The 15,335-nt window shown below is 40.4% G+C and overlaps 1 protein-coding gene across 5 annotated transcripts in view; it reads right to left on the reverse strand.

The window, feature by feature from the left end:
- The window catches only part of MLLT1 (MLLT1 super elongation complex subunit), a 310,004-nt gene extending 294,909 nt beyond the window's left edge, over positions 1-15,095 (reverse strand). For all 5 annotated transcript variants that reach the window (XM_033956582.1, XM_033956581.1, XM_033956583.1 and 2 more), the window contains exon 1: positions 14,839-15,095. In XM_033956582.1, coding sequence (XP_033812473.1) covers positions 14,839-14,850 — 12 coding nt within the window. In that variant the 5' untranslated portion in view covers positions 14,851-15,095. The remainder of the gene's footprint in view (positions 1-14,838) is intronic.
- Positions 15,096-15,335: the final 240 nt, after the last annotated feature.

Consider the following 15,335-nt stretch of genomic DNA (forward strand, 5'->3'; position numbering starts at 1 on the left):
CATCCCCATGACCTGAAGGAGGAACCTGCAGGATCCCCGTGGGTCCTGCAGGATTTCCATCATCCCCGTTCCCATGCCGCTCTCTAATTTGAACCCTGGCATTTCTGGTTCACAGCTCACTCCAATGGATTAAGCTGCTTCTCCATTCTGCAATGCTGACTTTACTTTGAACAAGCTGAGGATGGGTGCATGCACACATTGTACCTGAGGGCTTGCATCCTTACTCTTTATAGTACTTTGTTCACATTAAGTTTAGAATCTACTCTGTCTCTCTGATCTGAGACAGGGCAATAACATGCCAGTTACTAATAACTATGCAAGTAGATTTTCAGTGATGTGCGCACCGAGTTGGACTATGACCAAAGTCTTGCCTCAAGCCTAACAACCAACCACAATAAGCATAGCTAACATTGGGTAGCCCCTCTGTCAGCTCTAAAGTTAAATGTGTTATTCTCATAAAATGCCTGATAAAAGAAGTTTCCTGAAGGATCAGAAGAACAGAAAAATAATTATGGCAACACACTCCATACTGCTACAGATACTTGACGCCATTGGGATCTCAGGCAAGGTCTACAATTGGTTCCAAGGATTCCTCAAATCAAGAACCTACAGGGTAAAGTCCAATAATATCATATCAGAACCATGGTCCAACCCATGCGGAGTTCCACAAGGATCACCTCTATCACCTATGCTCTTCAACCTCTTTATTTCCTCCCTTGGAGCCACTTTAGATAACTTAAATGTTACATCCTTCAGCTACACAGACGACATCACCATACTCCTCCCCTTCGACCCATCAGAGCCCACCACTACAGCAAAACTGGAAATAACCCTAGATGCAGTGGAAAAATGGATGGTAGACCACAAACTGAAACTAAACTCAGATAAAACAAAATTACTTCTGCTCAAAAAGGCCAAAACTCCCACCATTACAGAACTGAAAATTAAAAACACCAAATACCTAATACAGCCCGAACTCAAACTCCTAGGAGTAACGATAGACAGATGCTGCACAATTCAGTCCCAAATCAATAAAACATCCCAGAAAGCTTTTTTAATTATGAGAAATCTACGTAAAATAAGAAAATTCTTCGACCCAGCACAATTCAGGCTAATTGTCCAATCCCTAGTCTTAGGTCTACTGGACTATTGCAACTCCCTCTATCTACCTTGTCCTGCCAACATGATAAAACAACTTCAGACTATACAAAACACTGCCCTCAGACTGATCTACTGCCTGAGAAAATATGATCATATTACAACTGCCTTCCTAGACTCTCACTGGATACCTAGGCAAGCACGAATTCAATTCAAATTCTACTGTCTATTATTCAAAGCATTAAACGGCTCCGCCCCCCCCCCCCCCTTTCTAAACAACTGCCTAAACCAGATCCTCACCTCAAGACAATGAAGAACTCCGAACCCTTTTGCCTTTCCTCCACTCAAGGGCACTCAGCGCAAAAAGTTGTTTGATAACCTTCTGGCGACGCAAGCAGCAAAACTTAACCACTCCATCTCCAACCTGTTGACGGCAACGGGAGACTTCAAAACTTTTTGAAAAGAAATCAAAACCCTACTTTTCAAAAAATTTATCCAGATATCTTAACCCAACCCTTCCCCCTCCTCCTAGATAAATTCTCCCCCAAAACCTCCACTTAAATAATCTCTTCCTCCCCAAAACACCAACCAAGTATTCAGATCCCTGAAATGTAACGTAATCTTATTTGTACTCTAACTGTAATCTATTTGTTATATCACACAGTAACGTACAGTCAATTTAATATCCAATTTGCAAGTTCTTCCAGAATTAATCCAGGCACCTCTCCATCCTTGTAACCAAAAAAAAAAAAACAACAAAAAAAAACCCCCCAAAACTGTTGTAACTTCACTGGAAATGTCCAGTTAGCTCTTTTGTAATCCGCCTTGAACTGCAAGGTATAGGCGGAATAGAAGTCCCTAATGTAATGTAAAATTCAAGGAAATACTAAATAAGAAGTATGCATTCCTTGAGTTCACAATTATAGATCCAAGACTACAAATAAGTAGAATTAAAAACAAACATTTTTTTATATACCACAAAACCTTGTAGTTCGATGTAGTTGCAAATTTAAAAAAACTGTACAAAATAGTGATATACAATCTTAAGTTGACAAAAATGTTTTACTGTAAACAGAAAGGTCTTAAGCAGTTTCCTAAAATGTTGGTATGAAATAGAACTGGTTATCAAAATACTACCCCCCCTTTTTTTTTTATTTACAAAACTCTGCAAGAGGTTTTTAACGCCAGCTGGCATGCATAGCTGACTCTGCACTGTTCTGATGCTCATAGAAATTCTGTGACTGTCGAAGCAGCACAGACCATTCAGCAGGCCGGCCAGCACTAAAGGCTTCTTGCGCAGTTTTGTAAAAGGGAAAGAGAAAGAGAGAAAGAAAAAAGAGAAAGAAAGAGAGAAAAAAGAGAAAGAAAGAAAAAAGAAAGAAAAAAAAAAAAGAAAGAAAAAGAAAGAAAGAAAGAGAAAGAAAAAAGAGAAAGAAAGAGAGAAAAAAGAGAAAGAAAGAGAGAGAAAGAAAGAGAAAGAAAGAAAGAAAAAGAAAGAAAGAAAAAGAGAAAGAAAGAGAGAAAGAAAGAAGGAAAGAAAGAAAGAGAAAGAGAGAGAGAGAGAAAAAGAGAAAGAAAAGCCTAACTCTACACTAGCACCTTTTAATGTAACGAGCTAAAAAAGTTAGGAAATAAATTCAGAAAGAAAGAAATCACCTAACACTTAAATGGGGTATCCACTTCATTAATAGCTAATTATGTGAATCCTCTAGATTCAGTCACCAAAAACATTAAAAGATGAAAAAGTTCAAAGAAAACATTTCAAAGATTGATATCTCACTATACATTTACAAGGATATCTCAAATAAAAGGTTCCATCTAGCTGGGTAACACCAAGTTTCTAAAACAAAAACTGACATCTCCGCCTTTATCGCAAGAAATGTCTGAGAAAATCTGAATATTACAGCCCAAACACAGTTTATATCTATTTTTACAAAAAATCTTCATTATCCATATCTTTTCTAGTGATAAAGCCACCATAACTATTAACGTTGAAGGCTTAGCTGAGTCCTTATCAGAAGGCTCCAAAATCACCGAAGCATCTTGAGATAATATCCTGATCCAATTGTTGAGTCTGCAAATATTTGGTAGGTAAATAAGATTAGGTTCTTACCTTGCTAATATCTTTTCCAGTAGATAGGTGTGTCATTCTGGACAAACGGGTAATCTCTCCATGGCCAAGCGCCTTTGCCGAAGGAATCCACTCCGTATTTTTTCTGTATCTCTCCTAATTTACTGAGAGCTCTACTGCTAACTACAGTTAGACCCCAAGCAAGCAAGAACTCTACCGAAATTAGGTGAAGTAGGGACATGGGAAAACTTTTTCAACTCATAAATCTGTTCTGCTCAAACAAAGTAACATAACTATGAACATTCAAAACAGATCAACAAACATGCCAGCAGAAGTATTAAATGAGCTCAAATAGTAACCCAAAGTATATTAGTAATAGACTACTCTTCATGGCCCAAAGGGCAAATTGGTCTCTGAGAAGAACATTCTTGATGAGACAATAGGCTGACAAAATTGCCCTTGGGATTCACCTGGAAATTGTGACCTTGGAAGCTGGAGCACCTTGCTTAGCTGGAATAGTCAACACAAAAAGATGGTCAGAGAGCCTAAACTCGGTGACCTCCAGATATTAAAGTTCTAAGTACTCTTCTCACATCTAACTTCTTTAAAATCCAGTCCTGTTTCTTGGAACCTGTGGACTGGAATGCTGGAAATCAAACCTCCTGATTGACATGAAACGCAAAACCACTTTCAGCAGGAAAGAAAGAACGGTATGTAAAGACTCCAGTGTCAGAGATCTTAAGGAAAGGCTCCCTACAAGAAAGAACCTGCAGTTCCAAGACCAGTCTCGCCAATGTCACAGCCACCAGAAAAACTGTCTTAAGCATCAAATCCATAAGCAACGCTTCTTTCAGTGGCTTGAATGGAGCTTGACTCAAGCCCTGCAAAACCACACTACAATCCCACAAAGGGAACAGAGTTTTGACTTGAGGTCTGATGCATAGTGCACCCTTCAAAAATCTGGTAATGTCTGGATGAGACGTCAGCAAAGTTCTTCAGTCTCGAGCTCTAAAACAAGAAAGACCAACAACTTGGATCCCAAGGGAAACCACCGTAAGTCCCTTGTCAAAGCCGGCTTGGAGGAAAGCCAACACCACAAAAACCTGAAAACATCCCTACCACCTCTGCTGGAAATTCTGCCATGCCTTAGTATACGCCTAGACCATGGTCAGCTTCTTAAACTAGAGGAGTGGGGTACTGACCACTTCAGAGTAGCCCTTACGTGCTAACGCTTCGCATTCAAGAGCCAAGCCATAAGAGCAAAGTGATCTGGATCCTCTATGAATACTAGACCCTGGAAAAGAAAGGGCCAGATGCACCTGTAGTGTAAGACCAACATCCACTTCGGGGGGAAGGAGAGAGAGAGCTTTGCGCGCATGCGCACTCCTACCTGCGGTACCCTACAGCATACGGAAAACAGAACACGCAGATGGAGTGCACATGCGCGGCTAGCATTTTATTATATTAGATTGTGTTTTTATACTTGATCTTATTAATATTTTGCAGAATATGGAGGGTTAATTTGGAATAAATTAAGGTGCTTGGGAGGGGGGGCTGGTGATCTCCTAGTTTAAAGGCTCCTTTTACAAAGGCGTGCTAAAATGCCCTGCGCGCTAGCTGCTACTGCCTCCTTTTAAGCAGGTAATTTTTCGGCTAGCGCACACTAATCTTGTGTGTGCGATAAAAACGCTAGCGCATCTTAGTAAAAGGAGCCCTAAATGTTTGCATACAGGTTTTTGTGTGATTTACAGGGTTGGGCTGGGAAGGGGGGATTTATTGTGTGTGGAAATTTTATTTTTAAATTTGGTCAATAGGAAATTATTGGTTTATTCTTTAAGATTTTGTAATCAAATAAAATGGCTTTAAAGTTATATTCCTTAAATGTTAATGGACTTAATCATCCCATAAAAAGGAAAAAGATTCTTAATTTTTTGAAGAAACAACAAGCAGACATTTCATATAAGAGACTCATCTGTCAGCTGCTGAGGTGGCTAAATTGGAAGGGGGGTGGATAAAACATTGTTTTTTTGCACCAGCAACAGGAAAGAAGGCAGGTGTGGCAATCCTAGTTAAATGGAATATTTCTAATACATGTGATAAATTTCAGGCTGATCTCATGGATAGATGGCTCTATGTTAATATGAATTCAGGAAAAGATACCCTGACGCTTCTTAATATTTATGCACCTAATTCTAATCAGGCAGATTTCTTTAAAAAACAAAAGAAAACTCTAAAACAATTTTGTCACTGGCTACGACTAATTTAATCGTAGCTGGAGACTTCAATGCTGTCATGAATCCAATAATGGATAAACAACCGAGTAGGCAATTAAAATCATTAGGTCTGGATAATCTTGCACTTACATGTGGATTAAAGGATATCTATACCATTATGTCATAAATGTGGAATTGGGAGTCATACTTTAGGACATGCATTTTGGACTTGTCCCATTATTCAAAATTTTTGGAAAAGAATAATATCCTATATGTCAAAAATAATTGGGAGATCTTTACGTAGTTTTCTGACCCATTTTGTTTTAGATTTGCCAGAGGCTTTCAGACATTTGCCTAGGGGTCATCGGGTGCTGTGTAGGAAGATGAGTTTATTGGCCAAAAAATGTATTTTACAATATTGGACGGTCCCTGACCCCCACAAAGTTTTGGCATTGGCGAAACCAATTACATTAGTTGGCCATCTGGGAGGCGAGAGATGCTGGAAGGCCTGAGAAGCGAAAGTTGATGTTTATGAATATATGGGAACCTTACTTACAAACCTTGCATCCTAAGGGCCATAGTGCGGTCTTAAGATGGGTTTCCTAGAGTGTATTGATGTGTCATAGTGAGGTGAATTAGAGTATAAATTATATCCAATAATTTCCCACTTCTATGAAAAAGTGCAATATCTAAAGATATATGTACACGGGGAAAAGCCTCAGTAATGGAGCCTATGCACAGTCGTATTCACAGACTGAGTTTGTCGGCGTAGATATTCCGCTCCTTGCTCCAATCATTAGCCATAAACATGTGTCCTTTACACTATTTAGCATGCAATTTATCCCCTTATTTAGTTTATTCAAAACTTACTTATAAATATTTACTTAAAAAACTTTTAATAGTAACTAGTTCAGTGCTCTCATACTTTTATACCATTTTTAAGAGGATTTTCTTTCTTTTTAATTAAAAATCTTTCTATAACTGGTGTATGTATTTTCAATTTAGAACCGATTTTCATTCTACTTATACTTCTTATGCACTATTTCATCCAACTGAAAAAGTAACTGTCAGGATTACTTAGCTTTGAACCATGCTTGTATGTTCAAAAAAATGCCAGCTTTGAACCATGCTTGTATGTTCAAAAAATGCCGACGTGGCTAGCGTTTCGCGGAATTAGATTCATATCTGCTGCTTCAGGGCCGGATTAGTGGCATACCAAGTTACTGCATAAAAAAAAAAGTAATTAATGAAATATATTTGTAAAACAACTTCAGAAATGAATAGATACATTACTTACTTTACTGCTTAAGTCTGTTAACGTTTTCAGTTAGACAACAAAATGGCGACAGCCTCTATTTCAAATACACGGGAGCGTACTGATGTCATCACTCCCTTTAGATTTTATTGGTGCCTGGCAAGTTCAAATACTATTCAATATAAATTAGAGTGGAATTAGCCTAAAAAAAATCCTAATAGAAATGTTGTCATTCCATGTGTTTATCCAAACGGTTAATCCAACGTTGTTCGTGTTGGGCTAGGTACCGTTGAAAGTTCCCTCCCCTACTAACAGGTTTCAGCACTTCTATAATGACTGCATGTAATGTTACAAAATCGTGTTTATTCTCGATACAATGTTTTGCTAAGGGAGCACACATATTGTGATTCTTCATATTACTTTTGTGTTCTGCTAAACGGATTGTGACAATTGTGAGGAGAGCAGGGATTGAGCAAGCAAATTAAATGCGCCCACCTAAGGTGTGGCACAATGCTGCAAGATTCTGGCAGCAGTCTTCCCATGCCGCTTCAACATCCTCAAGGAAATATCAAACACCGATTGAAGAAGAGTAACACCAAGTATCAGGTGAGTGCAACCATCTTGGATCCACTCCTCAACAGCAAATTCATCTTGATTGTTGAATAATTCTATTTGTTAGAAACATTATTTCAAGTGAACTTTGTGTTCCACTTCTGTTTAACATTTATCTGGCCCCATTACTGACACTATGCCACTCCATCGACTTTACAGTCTATGCTTATGCTGATGATATTGAGCTCATCCCCTTGACCCTACAAACTCCAATGAAATAGACATTAAACTAAAATTAGAGATTAGCAAATGGCTAAGAAATAACATGTTATCATTAAACATTGCAAAAACTAACTCCCTACTCTTTCCATGGAAGGAAGGCATCCATCTATCATCACCGATATGTATTGGCAACACCCCAATTACTATGGTTTCTTCAGTCAAAATTCTAGATGTAATCAATAAATTAAATTACCATGAACAAATTAGTGCCAGGTGAAAAACTTTCTACAGACTAAAACCAATCATTAGCAAATTTTCTTAATGCACCATTTTTGACTATATTGATTTACTCCCTCGTGATATCCAGGCTTGATTATTGCAACTCTCTATACAATGGTATTCTGCAGAAAGAAATAAGACAACTTCAAATGATACAAAATAGAGAATGACACGGGGACCATTTACCGCAGTAAAACGTGGTCGCCGCAATAACGGGGACATTTGCAACTAGTTTACCGCAAGAATGGGGACCTTTCACCGCCTCGCAGGAATGGGGACAAGACTTTTCACCGCCCCGTGGAAGCGGTGGAAAGTCTTCCTCCTGTGGTAAAAAAGTTGCACCTGTGTCAGACTTGTCATCTCTTCTCCAACTCCTCTTGGGCCTATTTTACCTTCAGGAGCCAGCCATGCCACGATGAAGACAGAAGGAACCCAAAACCAAAGCCTGAGACCAATGTGATTTGAAGAATAAAATAACCAGACAACAAAAAGTAGAAAAAAAATTTATTTTTATATTTTGTGATTAGAATATTTTAGATTTGAAATATGTATCCTGCTAGAACTGGTATTAGACATAACTGGGAACTGCAAAGCCCAGGCTGTGCTTCTTTAGATTCCAGCTGGTTTAGAGTTCTCTCTCTGACCAGGGGGCAGTTGCCCTAGTTGCTCTCCCCTAACACTATTCCTGCCATATGTGACTGAAGTATTCTGTTAGCTTGATTTTTCTATGTAGCATTTTGTAGTAATTTGATTTGTTCAGTTTTCACAATAGTGGAGTGGATATTTGAGAAAGGGAGGGGAGACAGGGGTTTTGTTGATCCTTGCTCTGTATTATTTGTGTTTATAAAATAATTGTACAGAATAGTCTCTTTTTATACTTTAATAAAATAAGTTCAGTATAAAATCATAACTATTTGAGGCTTGTGCTGGTGGGATCTGACAGTTTGCAGGGCGGGGACGGGGACCAAGCTTGCGGGGCAGAGACAGTGACTGAGCTCGCAGGGATGGGGACTGAGCTCGTGGGAATGGGACAGGGCCAGGGATTGAACTCATGGAGATGGGATGAGCTCACGTGGAATGGTGATAAATTTTTACCCCATGTCATTTTCTAATACAAAACACCGTGATTAAAATCATTACCAAATCCAAGAAGTATGATCATGTCACACCACTACTGAAAAAAGCCCACTGGTTGCCTATCTCATATAGAATAACTTACAAAATTGTTATTATTAGCTTTCAAAACACAGATTACAAAGGCCCCCAGTTATCTTGACAATATTCTCATTCCTCATTTACCATCCAGATCATATAGATCCACTGGACAAAACCTACTATTTGTATTCTTCCTAAAGGTCATCTACACCTGTCGCACAACTAAATTTTTGGTAACGGCTCTTCTTATATGGAACTCTTTATCCGTCCACTTAAGGGTTGGAAAAAAACCTAGACAAATTCAAAGGGGCTTTGAAAAGTTCTCTTTTTAAAGAAACTTTCATGTCCTAGCTTTTTTTCTCCAGTTTTCCAGCTCTTATTTATTCTTGATTAACGGCTGAAACTTTCTGCCCCTTCCTACTGGTTTTTTTTATCTTTTATATCTGCTTTTCTGAAAATATTGTAGTTCTACCTCATCCCACTTTGTTTAGAGTCATGTCTGTTAATGTCTTGAATTACTGTTATGTTTTCTTGTTAATTACATATATCCCCTTTTTAAGTGTGCATCACCTAGAAATCGTGATAGGCGATTTAATCAAAATTTTAATAAACTTGAAACTTGCTCCTGATAGGAGGTATCAGACTGAGTGCACTAGAAGCTAAACAATGACAATGCTTGCTTTTCTCATATACACACCATGCTCCACCACAGCCAGGAACAGCATAAACAACAGCAATACTACAAGCTAGGGATGGGCTGTCATTTACTAGTAAGTGTCAACTCTTCTAAAACAGAACACACTTTTTAAAGAACATTTTTCCCACAGGTGCACAGTTGACAACATTCATTCCAGAACACACACAAAATAAACAACCACCATGAGGTTTGGGGTGCCTCTCTCTACTACAAGTTCAAAATTGCTCTGACAATCACCTTTAGATACCAGCCATTTAACCAAATCCTTTGCTTGTGAACAAGAGTTTTACAGTATAAAGGAGTAAACATGGATGCTAGTCTCCCAATCTAAGAGGTCCACCATAACCCAGAACTTTCTATCAGGAAAGAAAGAGAGGTAATAGTTCTTAACCTGCCCGCTGAGCTGCCCTATAATAGAATACCTTTTTTACAAAAAAAAAAAAAAAAATCACAGATACAGTAAACAGTATGTCAAAGCAAAAAAATAAAATGACAGTGACAGCTAAAAACGTATTCCAGCAAGCTCCAGAATCTGAAAACGGGCTGGAGAGGAAGCCTTGTAAACTATTCTAGAATTCAAGTAGATAGACATTTCCAAGACAGGATAGGTTATTTTTTTATTTTATTTTTTTTTAATTACAGCAAAATGGAATACCTCTATCATGAATATCTTAAATTCACTCATAGTTATGATGAAAAAAAAAGAGAAGCAATATATGTCATCATGAAATTTGTGGGAATGGTAATATGGAGAGAAGAGGCAGAAAATGGTGGTAAGCAAGCAGAAAAAAGGGAATGCATACCTATGGCTGTGGTCTTCATTGCAAAGCCCGCAGAGACTTTTTGGGCAGCCCACACTGCAGTCCAGGTTTCCACCCCATTCCCAAGGAATCCATCACTTCAACCACTCTCACTCTTCAGGCTGCTGGCAGCGTCAGTGAGGTAAACATGCTGCTGTCGCTGGTCCGGAAGCTTTTTTTCTGCTACTGCTTCCTGTCCCGCATATGTGGAAAGCAGAAGCAGAGGGAAAGCTTCTTGACTGCAGAAGGTAGCGTGTTTACTTTACTCACGCTGCCGGCAGCCTGAAAAGTGCAAGAGCAGCTGCCTTACTAGATCTCGTGGAAGGGGGGGGGAAATCACAGTGGGGAGGGAGGAATTATTAGAGAGATGCTGAACTGCAGGGAAGAGGAGGGAAAAAAAAAAGATGCCAGACCCTGGAGGGAGAAAAGGGGAGGACAGATATGCCAGACCATGTTAGGGGGGAGAAGGAGGAGGAGGGCAGAGGGGATACCAGACCACAAGGGAAAAAGGGAAAGAGAGATGTACTGATGGAGGGGGGGGGGGAGGAGAGAGAGATGTAAGATCAGGAAAGGGAAGGAGGAGAGAGTCCAGACTAGGGCAGGGAAGAAAAGGAAAGGGAAGGAAAGGAAAGGAGAGAAGAGAGGTACCAGATCACAAAAAGGGGGAAAGGGAAGAAGGGAAGGAGAGAGATCTCCAAATACTGGAAGGGGAGAGGAGGAGAAAGAGGTAGGGGAGAGGGGGGAAAAGGAAGACATAAATGCCAGACCACAAAGGGGAAGGAGGGAAAGAGGAGGGCAGAGTGATGCCAGACTGTAGGAAGGAGAGGAGAAAGATGTCAGACCACCATGGGAGGGGGGAGAAGAGAGGGAGGAGGTGCTGTACAGGGAATAAGAGAAGGAGGATATGGTACACAGGGATGGGGAAGGGAAGAGATGGAAAAAATGCTGTTTAAGAAAATATGGAAACAGGGGAGAAAAGGAATGAGAAGGGCCGGGTAGAGAGAGGGAGGAAATGGTGCATGTGGATAGATGGAAAGGAAAGACCTGGAACAGTAGATAGAAACAGAAAATTTTAAGAAAGCTGAATAGTAAAAGTTAATGCCAAAGATGGATGGGTATGCTCATCCAGTTACATCCCCCTCTGTAAATCTTAAGAATCAATTTGAATGAATTTAAAGCTGAGCAGTTCACCTACCAGTACACTGTCATCCGACTCACATAACTGCTTAGAGCAAGATGGCGGCGGCGTCTTACTAGCGTATTATATATGCCTGCCTTCCATTGGATGGAAATTTAAATCAACATGGTCCATTCTACTTCAACATTTAAACCCCCAGGTTCCACCGTGCCTAGTCAATATATCCAACGTTGTTCTTTTAAGTTCAAAACTTTTTCTAGATTGCCTTCCACCTTCCCCTGATTTATCTGGTCAATAACCCGCCATCGTAAATCAGCAATAGAATGTTTCGTCTGGATCCAATAGTGAACCATTGGAGCTTGAAGATTTTCATTGACTATGCGGGATTTGTGTTCATTAAGGCATGTATTTATAGGTCTATTAGTGCGCCCTATATATGCCAAATTACAGGGACACACTATGGCATAAATAACACATCTGCTGTTACAATGTGTGTTCCCTTTAGTTCTTATTACTGCATTTTTACCAGGTATACTCCATTCACTCCCTTCTGTAGTCTTGGCACACCATTGACATCTGCCACATCTATTATGGTATCCTTCATACTTGTTTGGCCTGTCATCAAATTTCTTAAAATTGAGATTTTGGCCAATAGTGAATGCTATCATAGGAAACTTTCCTTCATTCACTAGGGGCATCACTATCGGCCAAAAACTCAATTTTAAGAAATTTGATGACAAACCAAACGAGTATGAGGGATACCATAATAGATGTGGCAGATGTCAATGGTGTGCCAAGACTACAGAAGGGAGTGAAGAGAGTATACCTGGTAAAAATGCAGTAATAAGAACTAAAGGGAACACACATCGGGAGGAGTGTGTGGCGCAGTGGTTGAATCTACAGCCTCAGCACCCTGGGGTTGTGGGTTCAAACCCCGCGCTGCTCCTTGTGACCCTGGGCAAGTCACTCAGTCCTCCGTAGTCCCAGGTACGTTAGATAGATTGTGAGCCCACCGGGACAGAGAGGGAAAATGCTTGAGTACCTGATTGTAAAAAAAACAAACGCTTAGATAACCTTGATAGGCGGTATATAAAAATCCTAATAAACTTGAAACTTATTGTAACAGCAATAAGTGTGCCATAGTGTGTCCCTGTAATTTGGCATATATAGGGTGCACTAATAGACCTATAAAAACACGCCTTAATGAACACAAATCCTGCATAGACAATGAAAATCCTCAAGCTCCGATAGTTCACCATTGGGTCCCGATTAAATATTCTATTGATGATTTACGATGGCGGGTCATTGACCAGATAAATCAGGGGAAGGTGGGAGGCAATGTAGAAAAAGTTTTGAACTTAAAAGAACGTTGGATATATTGACTAAGCATGGTGGAACCGAGGGTTTAAATTTTGAAGTAGAATGGGCCACGTTGATTTAAATTTTCATCCAATGGAAAGCAGGGAATATCAGCTGTTTAATTAAACAAGCATATATAATACACTAGTAAGACGACAACATCTTGCTCTAAGCAGTTATGCAAGTTGAATGACTAGTAGGTGAACTGCTTAGCTTTAAATTCATTCAAATTGATTCTTAAGATTTATGGAGGGGGATATAACCAGATGAACGATTCAAAACAAAATCACCAGACAATAAAGGTAGGAAAAATGATTTTATTTTCAATTTAGTGAATGAAATATGTCCATTTTGAGAACTTACATCAACAGTCTTTCTGAAAAATGCAAAATATAGACATGCATTTGTTTCTTTTTCTCTGGTGCTTTAGTGCATACAGAGTCAGGCATCTTAGGGTTTCATTTGTGTATATTAGGACTTTTAGTTTGTAGGCCTGTATCTGCGTAGGGTTTATCTAAGTTCTACATGTGTGATCAAGGCCAGGTGTTCTGTCAGCTCGCCTTCACCCCTTTTGGGGACCCTTAAAAATCAGTGAAGACCACTGACCTCGGCAGTAATCCACCAACAGCAAACACTAATGCTTTTATTGTATTATCAACCATCGAACCTAATGGGTGTTGGGCAGATGTTAGCAAATGCTAACCTTCTGTTCTGTAATTAACAACCTGACCTCAGAATTCACATGGATCACTTTTTAAAACAAAATATAATTAAATCTTCAATTTACTAAATATAGGGGTATTTCAGCATACCCCTTTTTCATTCAGATTTCAAATTTTATTCCTGCACTTCAGAAAGCTCTCTAAGCCTCTGCCACTACAATTAAGTGTTCATCATCATCAACTTTGAAATACCGCAAAACAAAAAATATATCTAAGCAGATTACAATAACTGTACAGAAAACAGTTAATGTTAAGAATATCGTGCACCTCTTCATCCGGTACTATCAATGAATCAATCATATAAGCGTGAAAACAGCACAAACTGTAAATGAACTGAGTGGAGAGTTTTTGATTTTAGTTTTTAATAGAGAATATGATCAGAGTAATGTAACATTTTCCCTCTAAAACAAAAAAAAAAAAAAAAAAACCCTAGGAAGATCACAGTCTAAGATAAAAGGAGATAACTAGTCAGACTCTTGCTAACGATTGTGCTGTAAAATGTGGAAAGAGATTTCTCAACTTCTCCAATAAATTACATTACAAAAAAAAAAAAAAATCAGCGCTGGCTTTTACCGCGGGCCAGCGAGGTAAATGCTCCGAGGCTCACAGAATTCCTATGAACGTCGGAGCATTTGCCTCTTTGCCTCTATCACAGCTTTGTAAAAGGAGCCTCAAGTCTACTAATGTGGCAAAAGTGTTTATGCGTAAAGCATAAACGAAAAAATTCTTACAGCCGATACCATAATTTACAGGCTATGGACGACTAGTACAACCTCCCCCCCCCCAAAAAAAAAAAAATAATAATAAAAGCACACTACACACATTTTATGTCCAGTTTTAAAAAAAAAAGTAGACTTGACCGAAGGGGTGGAATACGTGAGATCTTTTTTCGAAACCTTATATCACCCTCCACGACATAATGCATCGGAATGAATGAACTTTTCTGAAAGCGGTAATAACAAAATAAGAGCGCATTCCTACTCAGGAGGGAAGAGGGAACTGTGGCTCCAGGGAAAATCGGTCCTTGGCTGCCCCTGGAACCTGCTGAGGGACTTGAGGAAGGGGGGGGGGGAGTCAATGGGTGGAAAAGGCTCCCGAGTAACAAAGGAAAATGGGGGGTGGGGATGTTGTCGGCCCCGTCTGACACGTCCACTAGATAGCCAGACACCTCCACCTGCTGTCACAATGAACTTCCCCGCCTAGAGATGCCATGGGGCGCCCCAGGGTCCCATCTCCAACCTTGGCCACCTTCTCACCCTTGACCCACAGGTTTTTACCTGATTATCCATGGCTGGAATGAACCCCCCGCTGCTGCTGCTGCTGCTGTTGCCGCCGCCGCCGTCTTCTCCTTCCCCCGGCCTCGGGGAGGAATGTCGGGTGCTCCTCCCCAGTTCACGGCCCCACCGTCTCCACCGCCGCCGCCACCTTCCTAGTCGCCACTGTTCCTCTCATCTTGTTTTACCCGCCCCCTTCTTCCCAAGGCCCCCCTCCCGGTCCCGCGCGCGCTTACACACACTCACAAATGAACCGGAAGCGGAGCCCTGAACGGCCGGAGACACACTAATAGCAGAGGCGCCTCCGGCCGAGCCTAGGCCTCTTCCCACCCCTCCTCTTGCCTCCCGCTCGCACAAGACGACTACGGTGGCGGCGGCGCTGCTGCCAAGGCCGCGGCCAATCACGGGCTGAGACACCGCCACGAGCTACGGCTCGAGTCGCACCAATCACGAGAGGGGGGGACTCCTTTTAGTAAAGGGCGGGGTAGATAGTGTAAAAG

The sequence above is a fragment of the Geotrypetes seraphini genome, chromosome 8, assembly GCF_902459505.1.
Source record: "Geotrypetes seraphini chromosome 8, aGeoSer1.1, whole genome shotgun sequence".
Classification (NCBI taxonomy): domain Eukaryota; kingdom Metazoa; phylum Chordata; class Amphibia; order Gymnophiona; family Dermophiidae; genus Geotrypetes; species Geotrypetes seraphini.